At 42.8% G+C, this 19,867-nt stretch overlaps 1 protein-coding gene across 1 annotated transcript in view; it reads right to left on the bottom strand.

Annotated features, from left to right (window-relative positions):
* The window catches only part of CDH4 (cadherin 4), a 433,344-nt gene that overhangs the window by 40,673 nt on the left and 372,804 nt on the right, over nucleotides 1-19,867 (bottom strand). The window contains exon 8 of the mRNA XM_065849749.2: nucleotides 3,311-3,448. Coding sequence (XP_065705821.1) covers nucleotides 3,311-3,448 — 138 coding nt within the window. The remainder of the gene's footprint in view (nucleotides 1-3,310; nucleotides 3,449-19,867) is intronic.

Below are 19,867 nucleotides of genomic sequence, written 5' to 3' on the forward strand. Positions count from 1 at the left end.
TATGCATTTCCTTAGATTAAGTGGAAACCCTTGGATGGCTATTAATGGTATCATGGGTCAGACTGGAAAGGGCATCCTGCTTTACAGGAGTTAAAGATTCCACTGGAATTAAAGGCATTCCTTCCATGAGCAAAGAAGATGCCTCCACCTTGCATAAAATCTCACCTGAGACTGTTCTGTCTCAGCTGACTTCTAATCTCTGAAATACCAACACTAATTTCAGAGCACCTCCCCGCTATCTGAGGTGAGCATCTGGCCAGAGGTTCTGCTGCAGATCTATATTAATACAGAAAAAACCACAAATTGCCTGCACAGAAGAGATAAATATTTGAAGGGAGGCGGAAGAATTTCCACGTAATTAAGACATGTCAGAGGACACGATCCTGTTACGAGGAACAGGGACCCTGGATAACAGAGGGCACACTGATACCAGTACCTCTGTCTTGTAACAGTTATGGAGCCAGTTTCCCAGTAAAACTTACTGCAAATGTCTCTTCACCTCCCTACGGACATGGCCTGACTTTCTCGACCATCACAGCAGCTGTTTTCTTCTCTCCCGTCTGGTTGTTAAGTTTTACACAGTAACATTAATTCCTGCTGCTGCACACAAGAGCTGTGACACCAGCACGGTGCAGCGCCCTCCTGAGCTGCATTCTTATCCAGGAACAATTAAGTCTAAAACCACCCTGCCTGAATGACAGGTGATTTTGGAGTGCTATAGGGTGCACTTTGTAGGTGTCTATGCTGAATCCAGTTGCTCGACTTCCTTTCGTCTGGCAGGTTTCCAAGAGCAAACCACAATTTCAGTTATTCAGCCTACTTTGTTTTTTTTACAACAGCATCTCAATACAGAAGTATTTTAGATTAAAATGCACTGTGTCTCTCCAGTCTCCACTCTTTAAAGAGACCACGGGCCTTACCCTCTGAGGAGCCACAGATCTCCTGGAAAGAGATGTTTTTGCTATTTTTTAGAGGTGTTAAAATGCAGATCAGACTATTTGAGGACAGCAAGGAGATTCAGCTCAGGTTTAAAGAGACTGATCGGTCTAATGCTGTTTTCTCTGCCAGTCAGGGAAATAACGTATTACACTTTCATACTCATGTGAAATTCATCCTGGTTATGCTTGGGAGTATATGAAAGATATTTGTTTCCACAGAATGAGAAAATATTATTGTAAAACATTCTCAGTTTTCAAATCTTTATAAAGTCCCATGTGCTACTGTGTAAAGCCCTTTGGTCCTTGTAAAACTCTCCAGTGACTAAAATTAGAGAAATAACGGCAGACATCAACCCCGCTTAGAGGAAGAGTAGCGTTTTCTAATCCATTTAACACAATCCTATGGGTAATTCTCTTGATGGCTTTTATTTCTTCTAGGTTTAACACACACCAAGACATTGAATACTCAGAATTCACCTGAAAGCAAATTTCCATTATTGCACGTTTCATCAGATTCAGCTTTGGGAAGTGTTTTGGAAAGGCATTCAAATACACCACGTTTGGAGGATGCTGCCCTCTGGAAGGCACCGATGGGTGTGCGTGTGATCAACTCTGACATGGCCATCCAAAACCTCTCCCCCGATTCACACCTGGGGACAAGGACCAGGCAATCTGGGCCATCGGAACAACCTGTGCTTAAATGACGTGGCCACTAGATGTCATTCCTTTTTCACTCAAAAGAAGGTTAAACAAGTATTTACCTGGCAGAACAAGGTCCACCCCAAACACTAGCAAGCTGAGGCACACGTACTGCTGTGGTGACAAGTTCCACGGCCTGGGAGACACAAAACTAGAGCATTTTCCAGAGAAAAATCCCATGCTGGCAGGAGAAAGGATCACACGGCCCAAGGCTTGCATTAGATTTTTACAGTTCTTCACACCTATACGTATCACACTTAAGGAGCTATTTAATGACAGCTTCAGAATATGAAGCCCAGTGTATTTTCTGTGGCAGACGGGAAGCACACGCGCTGCTGTTAAACCCTCCTTGTACTACTGCAGCCTGAGGGCCAGATCTGAAAACATGCTGGGTGCTCGTTTTTCTCTGATTCAAGGGGAATTTAGTGCTTTCCTTCTTCTGAGAATCTAGGTCCAAGAGACTTGATCGGAAACCGCTGGCGCTGCTCAGGTGTGGAGCACATCCCGCCCACGAGCGTGGATCTCCACAGCGGTGGGAGGGGAGGATCGACTCTGGTTTGGGTCCATGGTGGCACAAATAGGGCTCTGCACGACTTCCCCGAGTTCTGCACAGTATTTGTGGTTTGTAAGGGTAAAACTAAAGGGAAACTTTGGTACTAACATAATAAAATATCTGCAGACCCTTTAAGATGGTATGAAAATTCAGAATAATATAAATTATAAACACATTCCTCAAAGGGTGTTCAGTGTCTTGAACACAATGCAGTTGGACTTTCTGCATTTTTAAAGATTTAGTATCAGGTTAAGATACATCATCTGCTGCTCCTTGTTGACCTGCATATGAATACAGATGGTGGATACACAATGATTTCTCACTTATTAGCATGCAGACCTCTGTACTGCTCTGTGGTTTCTGAAATCACTATGCACATTTTGGATGCTCTACATCTATGGATGATGAAGGCTGGAAAGAACAAGACCACATTGCTTCACCTTCCAACTCCTCATTTTTAACTTAACCAGCTCTAAAAATTCATCATTTGCCATCTCTTTATTTCCCCCCCACCGCAGTAATAGCAACTTGGAGCACATGAGAACAGAACAGAGGAATACTGTACTAATACAAGACAGACCTTTAACTGATTCAAACCAGATGTACTGAAGAATGTTCACATATTTTCTGCCGGCACACAGAAATACATCTGTTAGAGCTATCAGTGAAATACAAATTTTACCCGATACCTGTTACCATTTAAAGTATTTACTGCTTCCTTGAAATCATATCCGAGCTACTAAAGCCAAAATATCTCTTACTGCTGAGGATTTCACTCGTAAGTAATAATAACTCTGATATGTCTACAGCCAATTGCTGTGAAACAACCGTATCCTCTTTGGTGCAATCAGACATAGTCTGTTTGCCACATTATTTCAGTTCCTTTAGTACCTCAGCAAAATTGGTTGCCAAATAGTTTTGCGAGTTTATGGATCATTCTTCTTTTCCTTTTCCCTTTTTTCCTCCTTTTTTCCCCCCCATGAAAGCCTTTGTTCTGTGGTTATCTATCACGTTCCTCTCATCTGCCAAACCAGCTATGAGGGACAACGGATACAAACACCTGTGAATTACAACCAGGCCATGTGTCCATGCATCACCGTGTTGATGTGCGGATACTTACAGTGCTGGTAGTGAATTCGGGTGGGTTGTCGTTCACATCCGTCACCGTAATGATCGCTGTTGCCGTGTTTGAGAGACCATAGTTGAGGTTTCCTTCCATATCTGTGGCTTGAACAATGACTATGTACTGCTGAACTTTCTGGAAAAGAAAAGGTTTAGAATCAAAAATGCATCCTGTAAAGGGCCTTGGTTTATTTTCCATATATAGGTGCAACGTTAAGGCAGACACTGGGAAGTTAATTAGATTCAAAACATTAGTAAAAAGACAGATAAAATTTTTATCATGTTTTTGAAAGTATTTTTCACATGGATTGGTGGGTATCACCTGTTTTATGGGGTAATAAAAAATCTTATAGCAAAAATTCTTGGTTGAAACAAACATTTTGTTAATTTTTAAGATGTTTTGGGAACATTAGTTTCTGTCTTCTGGGAAAGAGTAAAAGTTTTGCCAATGTGTTTTCACAAAAAACATCACATTATATCGCCCAAACTGACAGCAATATCACCCAGTGGCCCTCCAGCTTGTTTTCCTCACACAGTTTGATGCCCAAAAGCCATTTTGATACTTAAAATACCCTCCAAGATCCAATCCTTAACACAATATTGGTAAATCAGGAGAATTTAAGTCCATTATGAAAAAGAATATTCACTGCGATAAACAAAAATTCAGCAGAACTGATTTAAGTTCCTGAGATCCCAAACAATGTCGCTCCCAAAGAAAAAGCCTTACAGAGCCAGCCATGGAAACCACACATTGAAGTTGTATGTGAGTGAAACTGGAAATAAACCTCAATAAAATAGGAGAGGGCATCTGATCTTGCCACATGTACATCTCCCTGGGATGACTCCTTATTTCTGAATATCTGCCTGCACTGAGAAAAGCTTCATAATCTTTAAAACTGGCCTCGACAATGAGTTTTCATTTGGATCTGCAGGATTTACTATTGATGCCTAGAGAAGTCATGCCCGGGGTACCCAAAGCCCTTTACAGGCAGATATTAAAGCAAAGCTCCTTTCCTGAAATACGGGTGTAAGGATGTGCTGAGAACCAGGGGGAATCCAGCCAAAATTGGTGTGATTGAGGGCAAAGTGAAACCCTCCCCATCCCTTAAGGTTTAAGGTGTAATTACAGACGTGAGCTGGAAGGCAAGTACCAAGCGTCTCCAACAGCACATCCAAGAGTGTGAAAGGGGTGAAAACCAAATGGAGACACAACGCTGTGCAGGAAAAGCTTTGTGCAAAGCCAAGGGGAGGAACTCCACAGGGAGGAGAGACCTTCTGCACGCTGGATTGCTCCTGAACACAGCTCCGATGCTCCAGGGCTGCTCCATTTGTCTGGGATGGTACAAGAGTGTGTAAAATGTCAAATGTTCTTTGAAATTTCAAAGGGTAAGAATTAGGTCAACTAGGCCTCTCTACTCCTACATAAACATTCTTGAAGTGCTGTAACTGGCTTGATTCCTTAATACTTCTGAGTTGCTAGAATAACAGAGATGTGAATTTTAGCTGTACCCTGATTCCAGGACTTTTAATTGACAGGTATTAACCTCCTAAATTGACAAGATATCACACACAGGGACCCATCAGCACCTTGCGACTGGAATATATTATGGAAATGCACTTTTATTATCTCTTGCTACCTTGTATAATAAAACATGAGGGAGAAACTATCATTAGCCTTTGTTTTTCCTCACACAAAAACTTGCTGTTCATTACTCCATTTGTAAAGCACTGGGTAAGTGTAAGGTTGAAATGATCTTATTGGTGAATGTAATTTCTATTTTATATTTAGCACTTCCTTCCTTATTCTCTCTTATAGATAACTTAGGAGGCTGATAGAATTATTCCCTAACAGGCCAAATACTTGTGAGCCAAATTAGGTTTAAATCATAGAAGGAGGAGAAACCATTTTTAAAAATAGCAGCAATCAGACCCCACATAAATTAGAAAAACAGGTCGGAGGCCCAGATGAGAGACTCCGTTTCAATAGAGCATTTAAATGGCAAAGCCACCTCTAATGTTCCTCATCGCAATGAGATGGAGACGCATAATTCACACCATTTCTGACTTGATGGGGTGGCTGTCGCACATTATTGTAAAAGCTTCGGTGCTCTGACAGCGACTGCAGGAAAAGAAAAATATCCCTTCCTTTCCATCAGCTGAGAGGGCGATGAAACAGGTCCGTCAGTGGGGGTGCTGCTTTCTTAACTTGGTATTTTTCTATTTTATTGTGTTTGCAGCCTGACCCCTCCACAGGTCTCAGTTCCCTCCGGTTCTGAAACTCCCAACACCATCATGCAAACTTTGATCTGAACTCCAAGAACGAGCTGCAGACCTTGGGGAAGGTTGCGCTTGGTCTGTGCCGCACTTATTCATACCGGGACTGAGTCTGGAAACCTCCCCGCGCCTTCCAGCTCCATTCATTCACTTCTCAACTAAAGCTTCCCCTGGAAAAATGAATCCTGTCATACAATAGAGGGTAAGGGACTACAAAGTCTCATTTAAAAGTTTTGTTAACTTCACAGTTTCACTGCTTATTAAATTACACATACTCTAATGACACGCAAGCGTGTGTGTAACCACAGAGCCTGTCTTATTATTCTCAGATTTACAATGAAGTTTTTTTATTTAACAAAGTGCCTTTCAGAGCAACATAGCACAGTCTTATTAAAAAAACCCCACACAAATTCGCAACACTAAATTAAAGAAATTTAAAAGAAAGATTATATCGATCAGATAATACAAAGTCAAAAATGAAAATGCCCAGAATTCAGGAACGTACGAACGTACCAGCCACAAAGAGCTGGTGCACAGGGATGGGAAGAAGGGGAAGAAGGCTAAGTTCCATCCAAAAGGCTCCAGTGTGGGCATACAAGGGTGGTGCTTTCAAGTACCTAGTTTTAGTTTGTAATTAATTCAATCTTCAGTGAGATTGGTCCCAGAAGATAAAAAATGACTGATTTTTTTTTGTTTTTCTGTAGCTAGCCTTTTTCCTTGGGTGCATTAAGCTGATTTTATTGAACTATTCAATCAATTTTAATTTCAACATGTCCTTCCAATTTGTCACAGCATCTCCAGGGGCATCTTAGTTTGTTGTCCTAATATTATTATTGTCACAACTATTAAAAAAAAGTCAGTCCCATGCCCCCAAGCAAGAGACACATTTTCTTAATGGCATTTTGATCATACAGAATGATTCTCATATTCTCTTTCTTTACAAAAATGACATTTTAAATAGCACAGGGCAGAAACTGCAGCATAGAGGTAACACAAAATGGTCCTAACCCAGAGAAATGAAACAGTTACCATATGTTTGCTCTGATGGTGATGCTGTGGAACTAAAGAAATAAGCTTCTGTCCTGATGGGGTCCAGACCAAAAATCCAGCTCCAGTGGCCAGTATTTTTATTAAATTTAACAAATCTTCACACCGGAGGAAAGTAAATGTGCTGCTTCTACTTAAGCCAAGGAAAAAAAAACGCCTCATCTTGATAAGGGCAGAGCTTCTAGACTGACCTAAAAACTAAGAAGGGCTTTCGAAGGAAAAAATTATGAGGGAAAGAATAATTAAAGGAACTGTGGCAGATCTAATCTGACTGCTCCTCTGCCAATCATCTGATACAGTGCCACAAAGAAACACATCAGCTAAATTCCAAAAGATGGGAATTAGCTGAAGAAATTGCTTAAGCTGGTTAACGGGAAGTTGATCAAGACAGCACTGCCTAGTACAGAAAGAAGTAACAGCTTGAAAGCAGGCTAACCGGAGAATGAAATAATAGAAACAAGATGTGATTTAATAGCACAAAATACCAGATAACGCAGCAAGGAACCAATGACAGAACTTGTCTGGAAGGTGGTTTTGGGTGCCAAGCACCGCAGGCTCGTTGGGATGTGGTGCCAGGTCCCCGGCGCTCACTGCCGAGCAACCCGGATCCGACCAGGTGCCGGGAGCAAAGAGCCCATCACCGGAGAAGAGCTTAGGACAGCCTGGCTTGTTTAGTCCAGCAAAATGAAGGCTGATAGCTGATAGATATGATTGCTGCCTATAAATACATCAGGAGGATAAACACTAAGAAGGCAAAGGAGCAATTTAAACTAAAGGACAACGTTGACACAAGAACAAATGGGTAGAAACCGGCCATGAATAAATTTAGGCTGGAAATTAGGTGGTCCTTCACTGCTAAAGGAGTGAGATGTTGGAGCAATCTAATATAGGGCTCAGGGATTCAAAATAAAGGGATAAAAATCCTCCTCGTCCAGGGAGAAATTATGACAAATAGAGCTAAAGCAGAAGTCAGATCTCTCAGCACTCTCTGTGTACAAACAACTTTTTTAGGAAGAAAAATAATAAAACCCCTTTCAGTCTAAATACCACAATATGTCTGTGTGAAAACGGTTTAAGACTTAACACTGATGGATATCACTGAACTAGCCCGGTTCATTGGCACACACAAAGGAATAGGTGCCCCAAACAACATTACAGTTCCTCCCTATCAAGATACAGGCTGGCATGGAACACACCATCTGAAATCCCTGACCAAGCTGAGCACGGTCTTGCCGAGAGCTTATAAATAAAACCAAATCATATTCAGAGAGAGAGTCTAAAAGAATAAAGTATTTTAAAATGAAATCCTAGCAATGAAGTGCTATCTGTGATCCCAATTTTCAAATGCGCATGCACAGTATTTTTAGGAATATGGCTGTTCCTGGTTTCCACACGCAATTATTATAAATCACACACAAGCCGGGTAACTGTGTATGCCAAAGTCCAGAAATGCAGTAATTATGTGATTAAATTAATCTCCATTATGGACAAAGGGTTTGCAAAATTAGGACCTACACTTCCAAAGCTCTGTACAAATATTGTCCAATTAATTACCACTTCCTGAGAAACGTGTGACTAGCTAATTTTAGTATCACGTCTGGTAAAGCAAATAAGGTTACCAGGATGTTGCTGCAGGATGTACTGAGTAGGAACCTATCGGTGAAGGAGCTAGAAAATGTAAATCCTGTTTCCTCTCATGCCTAATCCTCTCATCTGATTTATTTTTATGTTTTTTCCATCTCCCCTTGTGCAATAGAAATGAGCAGAACATGGGGTGTTCCTCTATGTCGTTTTTTGTTTGTTTTTCCTACATAATGTCTTTGCATGCTAGTGAAGTTTTGATGTTGACTTTATTTGGTACAAGATAGCTGATGGTGAACACACTAGTAACAAACACCAGAGCCCGGAAAGCCAATCTGAAAACAAACTCCCCCCAAACACACACTTTACTCTTTTTTTCCAAAAAGATCTAACTAGTCATCATTGAAACAAAGCTCACAGACACACCTTTTAAGCATTTATCCCTCAGTACTCCTTACTTAGCCGCAATTAAACCTGAACACAGATTTTTTTGGTAGAAAACCCTACTCTGGGAGCTCTGTGAAGGAGGCAGCCCCACCAGACAGGGCCAGCTACAACCAGAGGCGTTTCACCCTTGCTAGCACGAGGGTTTAACAAGGGCTAACTGGACTACTTGGTGCTGCACAGCCACCAACAGCGAAGCAAACAGAGAGGCTTATTTTCTCTATCTAGCTGGGGTTGTATTTGCTTTTCTTCCAGCATGGCGTGGTGTTCCCCATCCGCAAACATCTGGGAATGTTTGATTTTATGAGCTACCTGCAATCATGTGGCGCATTGCCTTCCTCCAACTCTCTCTAGCAACACATGGTTAAATCTCCTGGAGCAGCCACCACATTTCAGCCTGAGGGCATTGCACAGAGAGGGAGAAAAACACACAAAAAATGCCTGGGGGAGATTTTCCTCCACTGCTCCCCAAGGGTGCAGCACCCCCATGCCAAGGGCCACCCCCAACTTGCACATCGGTTGTACTTATAATAACAGGAAGGCAGGGAGAGGACGACTCCTCGCGCTCACCTTCACACAGCGGAGGATTCCTGCCTGCGTGTGACTCAGAAAGAAGGAAAATATTTATTCAGGAGCAGTTCTGATGAGCACAGCAGTGTTTGCCCTGACTCACCAGCCGAAGCACCGGTGGTTTTCACCCACACCGCCAGCCCAGAAGATGCGCTCCACAAATCTTCAGAAATCAGTCCAACCCATACCCATTTTTTTTCCAAAACAAATAAAGGCCCAGAAGCCACCAGCTATCCTCAGGACTGCTATTTGGCACTGCACCTATATTGACAATCAGCCTGTAATAAATAGCTTTCACCTGGCAGCCTGATTAACAGCCAGCAATTAAGCTTTTTTATTAACTCTTTCTCTCTCAGCACCTAGGACCTGTAACTGTGGGATCTCACACCTTATACTACCAAGGGTAAGTCATGCTTGACCAGCCTCATAGCCTTTTATGAGAATGTAACAAGGTGGATGGATGATGGCAGAGCGGTGGATGTGGTCTACCTTGACTTCAGTAAAGCCTTTGACACAGTCCCTCACAGCATCCTCACAGCTAAATTGAGGAGGTGTGGTCTGGACAATGGAGTAGTGAGGTGGGTTGCAAACTGGCTTAAAGAGAGAAGCCAGAGAGTGGTGGTCAATGGTGCGGAGTCCAGTTGGAGGCCAGTATCTAGTGGAGTGCCTCAGGGGTCAGTACTGGGGCCAATATTATTCAATATATTCATTAATGATCTGGACAAGGGAATTGAGCATACTATCAGCAAGTTTGCTGATGACACTAAGCTGGGAGGAGTGGCTGACACGCCAGAGGCTGTGCTGCCATCCAGCGGGACCTGGACAGGATGGAGAGTTGGGTGGGGAATAACCTGATGGAATTTAACAAGGGAAAGTGTAGAGTCCTGCATCTGAGCAGGAACAACGCCAGGTTCCAGTATAGGTTGGGAAATTACATATTAGAGAGCAGCGTAGGGGAAAGGGACCTGGGGGTCCTGGTGGACAACAGGATGACCATGAGCCAGCACTAGGCCCTTGTGGCCAGGAAGGCCAATGGCATCCTCGGGTGTATTACAAGGGGGGTGGTCAGTAGATCGAAAGAGGTCCTCCCTCTCTACTCCGCCCTGGTGAGACCCCATCTGGAATATTGTGTCCAGTTCTGGGCCCCTCAGTTCAAGAAGGACAGGGAACTGCTGGAGAGGGTCCAGCGTAGGGCAACAAAGATGATTAAGGGAGTGGAGCATCTCCCTTATGAAGAAAGGCTGAGGGAGCTGGGGCTCTTTAGTTTGGAGAAGAGGAGACTGAGGGGTGACCTTATTAATGTTTATAAATATATAAAGGGTGAGTGCCATGAGGATGGAGCCAGGCTCTTCTCGGTGGCAAACAATGATAGGACAAGGGGTAATGGGATCAAGCTGGAACACAAGAGGTTCCACTTAAATTTGAGAAAGAACTTCTTCTCAGTGAGGGTGACAGACACTGGCCCAGGCTGCCCAGGGAGGTTGTGGAGTCTCCTTCCCTGGAGACATTCAAACCCGCCTGGACACCTTCCTGTGCGACCTCTCCTAGGCGTTCCTGCTCCAGCAGGGGGATTGGACTGGATGATCTTTTGAGGTCCCTTCCAATCCCAAACATACTGTGATACTGTGATCATTTTATCTCTTAAGCTACTGCACTTCCAAGATGGTATTTTAATGAGTCACAATTCACGTATCTGAACCCATTCAGAACACACAGACACACCACTGATTCTTCCAGCTTCTCCAGGGTGGGCACTGAATCTCCCATGTATGTGTAAATGGGACCTTATCCAGCAAAGCAGCTATTTTGCCTTTTTTTGTGACGGCTTCTGAAAGCAAAAAACAGCTTCTGGTGGTGGGTACAACACCCAGCCATAGCTCACTGAGCTTTTGTATGAAAGCACAAGGAAGCGCTTTAAAAGTAATCTGAAAGAAAGGGGATACAGTCTTTTCATCACACAGAGGTTATAAAATCAAAGAATGCCAGGAAGCCTTTCAGGAGTCTACTCTCTTTGGCCTCTTAGTAGTGCGAGACCAAATCGTTCAGTGGCTGTTGCCCCTAGCTGCCTTTTTTTGTGTTATTCTGACAGTGAAAGTGGTGAAAGTGGAAACCTTTCCAAAGGACATGCTAGGAACAGAGAAGACCCTGACGGTCACACCAAAAGCTTCCCAGCATCCTGGTGTGATCTCCCCGTGGCCTCCAGGATAGCGGAGATGGGAACCAAACTGAACTGCTCATCCACCTCATTTCGCTGGGAGAGCCGGCGTTTTGCTGAACTGGCTCCGGGAGCCGTGTTATTGACTGAGAATCTCATCTCGGAAAGCGATCTGCTGGTTGTCAGGGATACAGACGGAAGCTTAGAAATATAAACTCCAAACACTAAAAAGCCCTGAAAAACAGAAAGAAAAAAAAAGGAGAGAAAAGGAAAAAACAAAACAAACCAGCAGACAAATAACTGAAAATGCTAACACAGCCCAGGGATTCTGGTGGATCAGTTTTCATGGTTTTCTTAATGCCTGGTGCTAGCAATGCTGTGCATAGGAGAGGCTGCAATAAACAGGAACAGAGATACTTTTGAGTGTGATATGCTGCAACCACGTTAATCTGATATCTATCTATCTATCTATCTATCTATCTATCTATCTATCTATCTATCTATCTATCTGAGTGAATTTTATACCTGAGGGATCAGACACTGAGCCTGGGCAATTAAGGTTTTCAAAACACACCCAAGCTGAAACCTGCTGTGGTGGAACACACAAATAATATCAACGCAGCAACTTCTGCCCAAGGAAAGGGACCTACTGGAAAATACACCCACCAAAATAGTCAACTGACCCAAATGTGTTGTGGAGGGTTTGCCACACTCGGACCCCAGCTGGCCACCCCTTACGGCAACAGCATATTTTGATGTTTGCTGTATACACAGTTAATAGCCAAATAGGGTCTGTTTAACCTCACACTGGTTCTGCATTTTGAGTTGCAAAGGATGGGGGTTAGAGGTCACAAAATTTTTTATCTCATATTTGAGCACAGACGTTTGTCGAAACGTGCATGTAGTTCCTTGAAAAACTTTTAAGCCCAAAGGATTTTATTTTCCTGTCTGAAACAGTGCTTTAAAATTGTCCTCATTCTTTGAAATTCACCCAAAATGTATATAGTACCTCTATATTTAAGATTGTGACACTATTTTCCAGTTTCAGGAAATTTGATAACATGAACATAACGCTTGCTGTGATTTTTTTTTTTCGACTAAGGCTTGGCAAATGAGCACCAAGCCTGGAGCACAGAAAATAAGGACTGGGCTGCTTACAGAAGATAAGCATGAAAACAACAGTAACAGCAAATAGAAGCCAGCGCTCTGTTGCATTTCTTTTCTAGTCTTAAAATCTTTTCCGTACTGATACTGTCACTGTAAAACCCAACAGATTCCTCCATGTTAAGGAGTCCCGTAAAGGCACTTGGGTTGTGCACAGTCTCTGGCACTATGGACTGACCTAAAAGTTATTATGAGAATTATTATCAAAACTGTTATCAGAAACCCCGTTGTAACAGTATCTCTGTCCTTGGACAGCACTGACTTTCCTGTTTAGAAAGACCATCAGTTAATGAGCTTCTCATACGGTTCTCTCATTTAATGCCAAAATTAGAATCACAGAATAATTAGAAATGGGTTACATCTCATTCTGCAGTGATCCAAACTACAGATCAGACATTAGTCCGTGAGGAGAGAAATAAGGAAAATGGATTATGTGCTTCTGATAGTCACCACTGATAGTCATGCAAGGGGGTGACAGGGAGCTGCAATGAGCTACAAATAAATTTCATTAAAAAATACAGATATGATGAGTATCTTGGATGATGTATTTTGATTCTGACTACAGCACTGAGTCGGTGCCAAAAGCGAGCAGGGTTGTGATTAAGGCTGCAGCTTGGAAGACCTGGATTTCTTTTGCATTTTCCCAGACACTCCCCAAGTGACCTTTAGTAGGTCATTTAATTTTACCGTGCCTCAATGAAATTGAAAATAACACTTCAAAACGAAATGGAAACACTTTCTTATTTCACAGTGATATCGTGAGAATAAAAATCCATTAGTTTGCCGAAGCACTCAGCCACCCCGACAAGGAGCGGATGCAGAAGTGCCCATCTCCAGCATCCTTCCCTCCGGTGGCAACCGCGCCGGGTACCGGCACGGACGTCGGCGTCTTTCTGCATCTCGGCAGAAACAAGAAGAAACTTGGACCCAGCAGACGCTGCTTTCAAAGCCCGCCAATATTCTGCAGGCTTTATGCCCCAGAAATGCCAGGTCATCTTGCAAAGCACTTAAAAAGACACCTGAGGAACAAGGCTTCTAACTTTTGGCTGAGGTAATTTTTGTAAAACCATGAAATTACATTCAGCTTTTCTCAGAGAGGAAGAGACGAGCGATAGGTCAGTGTCGAGCCGGTCACACAGCGACCGTCGCTGCTGAGAGGCGCCCTTTGGTAAATACGCCAGCACTAAACTGATGGCGCTTCCAGGCTGCGTCTGCCACTTTCTGACAAAAGGAGGGAGTGCTGAGAGACGCAAAAAACCTCAAAAACCCCAGGCAGACTAAGAGAAGGGAAAGTAAACAACAATCTGAGAAACATCTTTGAAAATATAAAATGACCTTCTTTAGACTTGTGCACACCAAATTCTTCTTACAGTCTGTAACTTCTTGGTGATTACCCAAAGGCCAGGCTTTGGGAAAAAAAAATATCCTAGTTATGTCCATTGCACTCTTATAAACCACAAAACCTTTGCTGTCAAATGCTGCCAGAGCAATTTAATAAACAGGGAGAATGCCTTAATGTATTCTGAAACCTGAAAACCACCCATCATTAGCCCCACATGCTGTTTTCCTACTTTCTCTGCTTTAAGCCATTTAGCTGCTACAGCTGTTTTTCTTGTAAGTCTGACTTCTGTTTTTATCAGCCTGATTTGTTTCCTGGTATATCTCGCTTGATTAAAAAGAGGAAAAAAAACCCAACATTCACAATTCAGGTAAAACTGCCTTCTTCTTTAAGCTGTATCAGGCTGGAAGCTTGAAAAAGATCATCAAGAACATCAGCACAGATGAATAAATATTCATAATATTGCTCATAATTTATACTTAGTGTCATTTTTGCAGATAGGCTTGAAATTCCATGCTCATGACACCACTGCTACAGTCAGACCTTTTTATTCTTAGGACCATGAGGCTTTCTAAATCCTATCAATGCAGCAATTAAAAAAATAAAATCAACGTAATAGGTTCAACATAATATATTCAAACCCTTTCCTCTAATCCTACACGTATACCCATGGTATGTAGAACACAAGGATCCTGGACTTCAAAATCAATGGTAGTCAGGAGCACAACACAAGTCTTGAGAATCTGTACCATGTATGGTCTGGATAAAATAAACTAATTTGGTGTCATTTGTTATTTATTGCTGAGAATTACCTTAACTTGGCTAAGTCCTTCCTAGCTGCATATCATATATGCCTTCACCACTATGAATTGAAAGGAACATCCAACAGGTTATAGTTGGAAAAGCAGTTGATTTAATTAAATTGGGCAGAATGAAAGGTTAGTGGAAAACAGTCAAATAACCAAGAAGAGATTAATGCGAGATGCTCCCTATTGTATTTCCCTTAAGAGCTGCTTTACCCAGCATGGGAAGGGTCATGTTGTGTCGATTTGCTGAGAACGTGATTGACAGGATTACCGGAAAAGAAACTCAGTTTGGTTGTGAAGTTGGAATACTAATGGGGGCTTCTGTCAAAATCGGTTCAGCATGCCAACAGCTTTGTTTCCCTGGATTTTAAGGGGGTTACGCTCTTCCAGGTGGTGTAGACAAGCACTCCGGGGGTGATCAGCTGGGCAGGGTCAGGCAGCGCAGACTCAGCTGGAAGACGCCCCATTTAGGAGCCTCACAGGGACTACGCCTTGCGTGTATATGGGGAATGAGCAACATGGGACAGAGAGCAAAACGTCCCACTTGCCTCCTCCCTTGCAAACTCCTCCTCTGCAAACGCTGACCCCCAAAGCTGTGGAATTTTGCCAACTGTTTCATTACAGCAACAACTGTGGAGTTGCTTCGTACAACACCAAGCCAGCCCCGGCTCTGACTGCTGCGTGGATGATACCTGAGCTCACCTGCAAGCCCTGTTGATTAGGGAAAAGGCAACTTTTACGCGAAAATAGGTGCAAAGGAAAAGATCTTCAATGCTGTGGGAAAAGCAACCAAAAGCTTAAGCTGTGAGTGAAGGATTTTGAGTGGGCTGGAAATTCTGACCTATGACATGAAACAAAGACATCTCAACATAGAGATTTGATCGTGTTCATTTTGTATATAGTGATAATGCCAATGAATAAAAATACGCAGTTGATTCAATACTTCATTGTTGTACTGTATCATGGTGGAGGAGACGGAGTGATATAATTGAGACTGAATATGATAGAAAAAACACACAAATCCAGAGCAAAATATGGTAATAAAGTTTGTGATAACTTGCCAATGCAACACAGCTACAGTCAATTTAGATGGTACAAATCACCCAGTGAACAAGATCTAGGATTAATGGGGGATAAAATGCTATACTGTTCAGAAGAAGGCATCTCAGCTGTTTTTTAGAAGCTAACGATCCTAATGTTTATATGTAGAGGTTATTAAATAAATACATAAGAAAGATTTTATTAAACATTGTATTAACGGATTTGAGAGAAGTCAAGAGTGGATTCCATGTACTCTTACAAAGGGAAGGCCATCAAAATAAGAACATTTTGCTGAGAACAGTCTTAATAGCGCAGAGCTTCCCACGGAACTTGCTTGGAAATGAGAAACAGAGAGATCCAAGGAAAATACTGATTGCTATACTGAGCAATCAGAAAGTGGCTGGAGGGCATTTGGGTGAACTTGGTTTTGGAGCTGATGTCTGCATTGTCTGCATCTTTTGGGTTCTATTGTGCCCCAAGCCTCAGCAGAGAAACACTGCAACGGGGTCTGAAACCCACCGTCCTGATTCGGCCGCTTTGCAGACGCCTTTTGAAGGATGCGATGGCAGCGGGATGTCACCCCCTCCACCTGCTCTGGGGAGCGAAGACCTGTACAACTCAATCTACCGCCTGCTCAGAAAGTTTCAGACAAGAGATAAAACCGGGGAAGAGAGGAACAGGAACAAACAGCTTCATGATAAATTGAAAAACTGCTGATAAACTAAATGACTGAGAAGCCGAGCTGGCAGAATGCCACTGCGAGAATTCGCTGTGATGAGCAGGGACGTTTTCCTTCCCATATTGGGCCTGTCAGCCTTAATCAGATCTGTTAGCAGAGCCCCTGTATGTCCAGGTGAGACTACACCAAGAGCAATCATCATCACCCGCGAAACAAACTGCTCAATGTCAGGAGCAGGAGAAGCGCTGGTCACAAGAGCTTTTCGAAAGTAATCCACAAGAAGTGTATTGAGATACAAAGTGTGAAATTTAAAGGCCACGTTTATTAATTTGAAAGAGGGAGGCACAGACCAGGAAGGATTTTCAATAATCCAAAAACGTCCTGGCTGCACAGGGAGACCTTTGGCAGGGTATCTCGGGCCCCTTCTTGTGACCGCATGTGCAATGAGGCTGGTGCGGTAGCCACCAGCCACCTTAATAACCAAAGGCAGAATTTAATTTTCTCAGATCAGGGACTTAATCAAGCAGCATTTAATTTCTGTGCTTTTTGTCATCTAAAGGATGCATGGGATCTTTACAGGCGTCAAAGGCCTTTAAGTGACCAGGAGCGGGTTTTAATTTAGCAGGGGAAATTCTCTAAAAGAGTCGGCACCGTAGAGACCACCTTGACAACCTCCCAGGTTCTTGTAATATGGAATTAACTTCACATTGCCTCAAGGTATGAAAGAGGAACTTGCCACCCATCTTTATGTGATGAAATGTAATTCTTGCAGCTACAAAATTGGAGGAATATAGCAGTTTCTTGGCTATTAGCTGCAAGGGGGAGTTCCAGCATTTCAGTTCTCTCCAATTCTGGCTATGTTTCCTCTTAAAAAACATTTACGTATGGAAGTGTTGAATTTTATCTGAGAAGCAGAATGACCCCGGATTTAGTAGCCTATATTATAAAATACTCAAAATTAACAGACTGAAATGGAAAAATCACAACTCTTAATTCTGCCAAGATACTTAATCCTTATTAACCCTTCATCTATGATGCTGCTCTGACGAACTTAGTGAAATGCTATAAATAATGCCAGCATATTTTATTTTCTTTGTGAGCATAAATATTGACAAAATCACAGTCATTAAACTTCTGTGAGCTGGGAATTACCCCCATTTCTCAAGTGGGGAACAAGCACAGGAATTAAGACTATTTTTTCAAAGCCGCTCATCAGTTTGGGGAGCCCAGTCTGACATAGAGAACACAGTTTTAAGCCTTTTTTATGCACAGAAGTAAAGCTATATTGATTAAATCCATCCTGGCTACGTTATGTCCTTCCCCCGGCTGAGACCTTTTTCTGTGTGCAAGAAAGTCCTTTTGCTGAGATGCACCAGTTTCCTGAGCAGAACTACAGCTGAAAGAAACTTTTTGCCACTGTAACCGGACTGAGTGTAAGTTTTGGGCAGCAATTCACCGTTTTACACTCAGTGACAGAACTTGACCAGCAAAACATAACCGCAGACTAAGGGTATAGGTACATTAAAACATCATCCTGAGCCAGACCTGGGTTATCTCATCCCACTTCAGGCTACCAGGCACTACCCACAATTTGTTCAGGCTATACTGGTTGCAAACAACAGTTGTTATTCTATAATAGTACTGACACCTTCTGACAATTAGAAAGGAAAGCGTATATTGTAGTATGAAGAATCCCTCAAAACAAAGTATTTTTGCTTTGGTCGTGATGAGGAATTCAAATGAAATCATCTCAGCTGTCCATGGCCCCGTGCTCTATAATCTCAGTTCCTTATACAACACAAGTGAAACATCCCCCAAACTGCATCGGTGTCTCCTGCAGAATTCAGTTTAATGTCTTACCCCTGTGGCAGATTTAGAAGGGGCTGATGAGATCCTAAGTTTAATCCTCTCCTAAATACTGGTGAGACTTGTACTTTTAGAAAAGAAAAGAAATACTTCTCCTGCTCCTACGGCAGTTTATAATATAAGTATATGACTTCTACAGAGCTTCTCACATCAGGTTCTGGAGGTGGTGTACAAACTGACACTAAGGATGTTATATGTGTGTTGCTTTATTTCTTCCATTTCAGACAAAACTGTGCTGTGGAAGCAGAAGAACTAGAAGCTGATGGACATTGCGAGCAAGAAACAAAGCTGTGAGACTGGGCTGTATGTGGACCTGGTGGGACCATCCTCTTCAGGTGGGATGTGAAGGGAATTAGGACTCTGGTCCTTGGTCTCTCTTAAGAAGCTGGAGGCTGTGATAGGTATGCGCCAGGATTTTTGTGAGATGGATTAACTCCCCACGGGAATAAGATGAGATCATGAAATGTATTTAATTTTATCATAACTTGTACTCACATTTGTGTCCCAGAGGTGAAAAGGTTTTATCTCATCCCACTAACTGCAGTGTTTACCTCACTCGCTGTTAGTGGGAGCTGTATGGATTTTTTATTTCTCTTTTCTTGTAGCAAATGTCAGAACAGTCCAGGTTTAGAAGTGTATTATCTGACAGCAGAAACAAAGCGCTAACTCAAACGAGCTGTAACAGGTCCTCACTTTGAGTCTGTAAGGTCTCTAACTAAACCATTAGCCCATGGAGTCATTGATTTGGAGGACAGACCTTGCCTCACCTAACGCTAGTCCTGTCACTTTGAAGGGGTAGAGCTGGAAAACACAACGCAGAGATCCCATTTTCACTGCTCTATCTGAAACAGAATATATCGTCCTGAGCCGGCACCTTCCTCCGGCCTAAATGCTGTTGTCAGAAATCTTCTTCTTTTCACCAGGAAAGTCGTGGCGGATAAACAGGCCCCCGGCTACGCTCCGGGGCACATGGCAACTGCGGGTTCAGGGATTTATCGCTTTGCTTGTGGAGCAGCAGGTGAGGTTCGGGACAGTCTCTGCATTTGCCTGATGTTATGGTATTTTCCAGATCCTTTTTCAAGCGGAAGGGGATGTTCAAGCCCATGCGCCTGGTGCTGCTCCCTGGGGCTGCGTGTGCAGCACAGGGCAGAATTGGGCCTTGGTACTCTTATAAAAGGGAAAAAAAGCAAAGAAACAAATAAAACAGATGGAAATCCTCAGATGGAAGGGGACACACTGGTTATTTATTTAAAGAGCTGCTAAGGTCTAATGGAAATTTTCAAGAAGCTTTCCATTTAGAAATAGCAGAGGTCTAGTCAACCCATATTTTCTGTTGTTTTCAGTCATTTTTCACAGCAAACATTTGCTACCAGTGCTCATTCCTAGCATCTTCAGTTGTACCCTGGTTGCTACGGAGACAACCGAGATGCCACAAACGGCAGCAAAGCTCTTCTGGCGTGGAAGCCGTGCACCAAGGAATATCCCTTGGAAACATGAGACCTTCCAGCCTTTCTACACAGGTGTGGAAAATGCGTGAGATCTATGGGACATGGAATTTGTTGGACCCCATGTCTAAATGAAGAGTTTCC

The sequence above is a fragment of the Patagioenas fasciata genome, chromosome 16 (assembly GCF_037038585.1).
Source record: "Patagioenas fasciata isolate bPatFas1 chromosome 16, bPatFas1.hap1, whole genome shotgun sequence".
Taxonomy (NCBI): Eukaryota; Metazoa; Chordata; class Aves; order Columbiformes; family Columbidae; genus Patagioenas; species Patagioenas fasciata.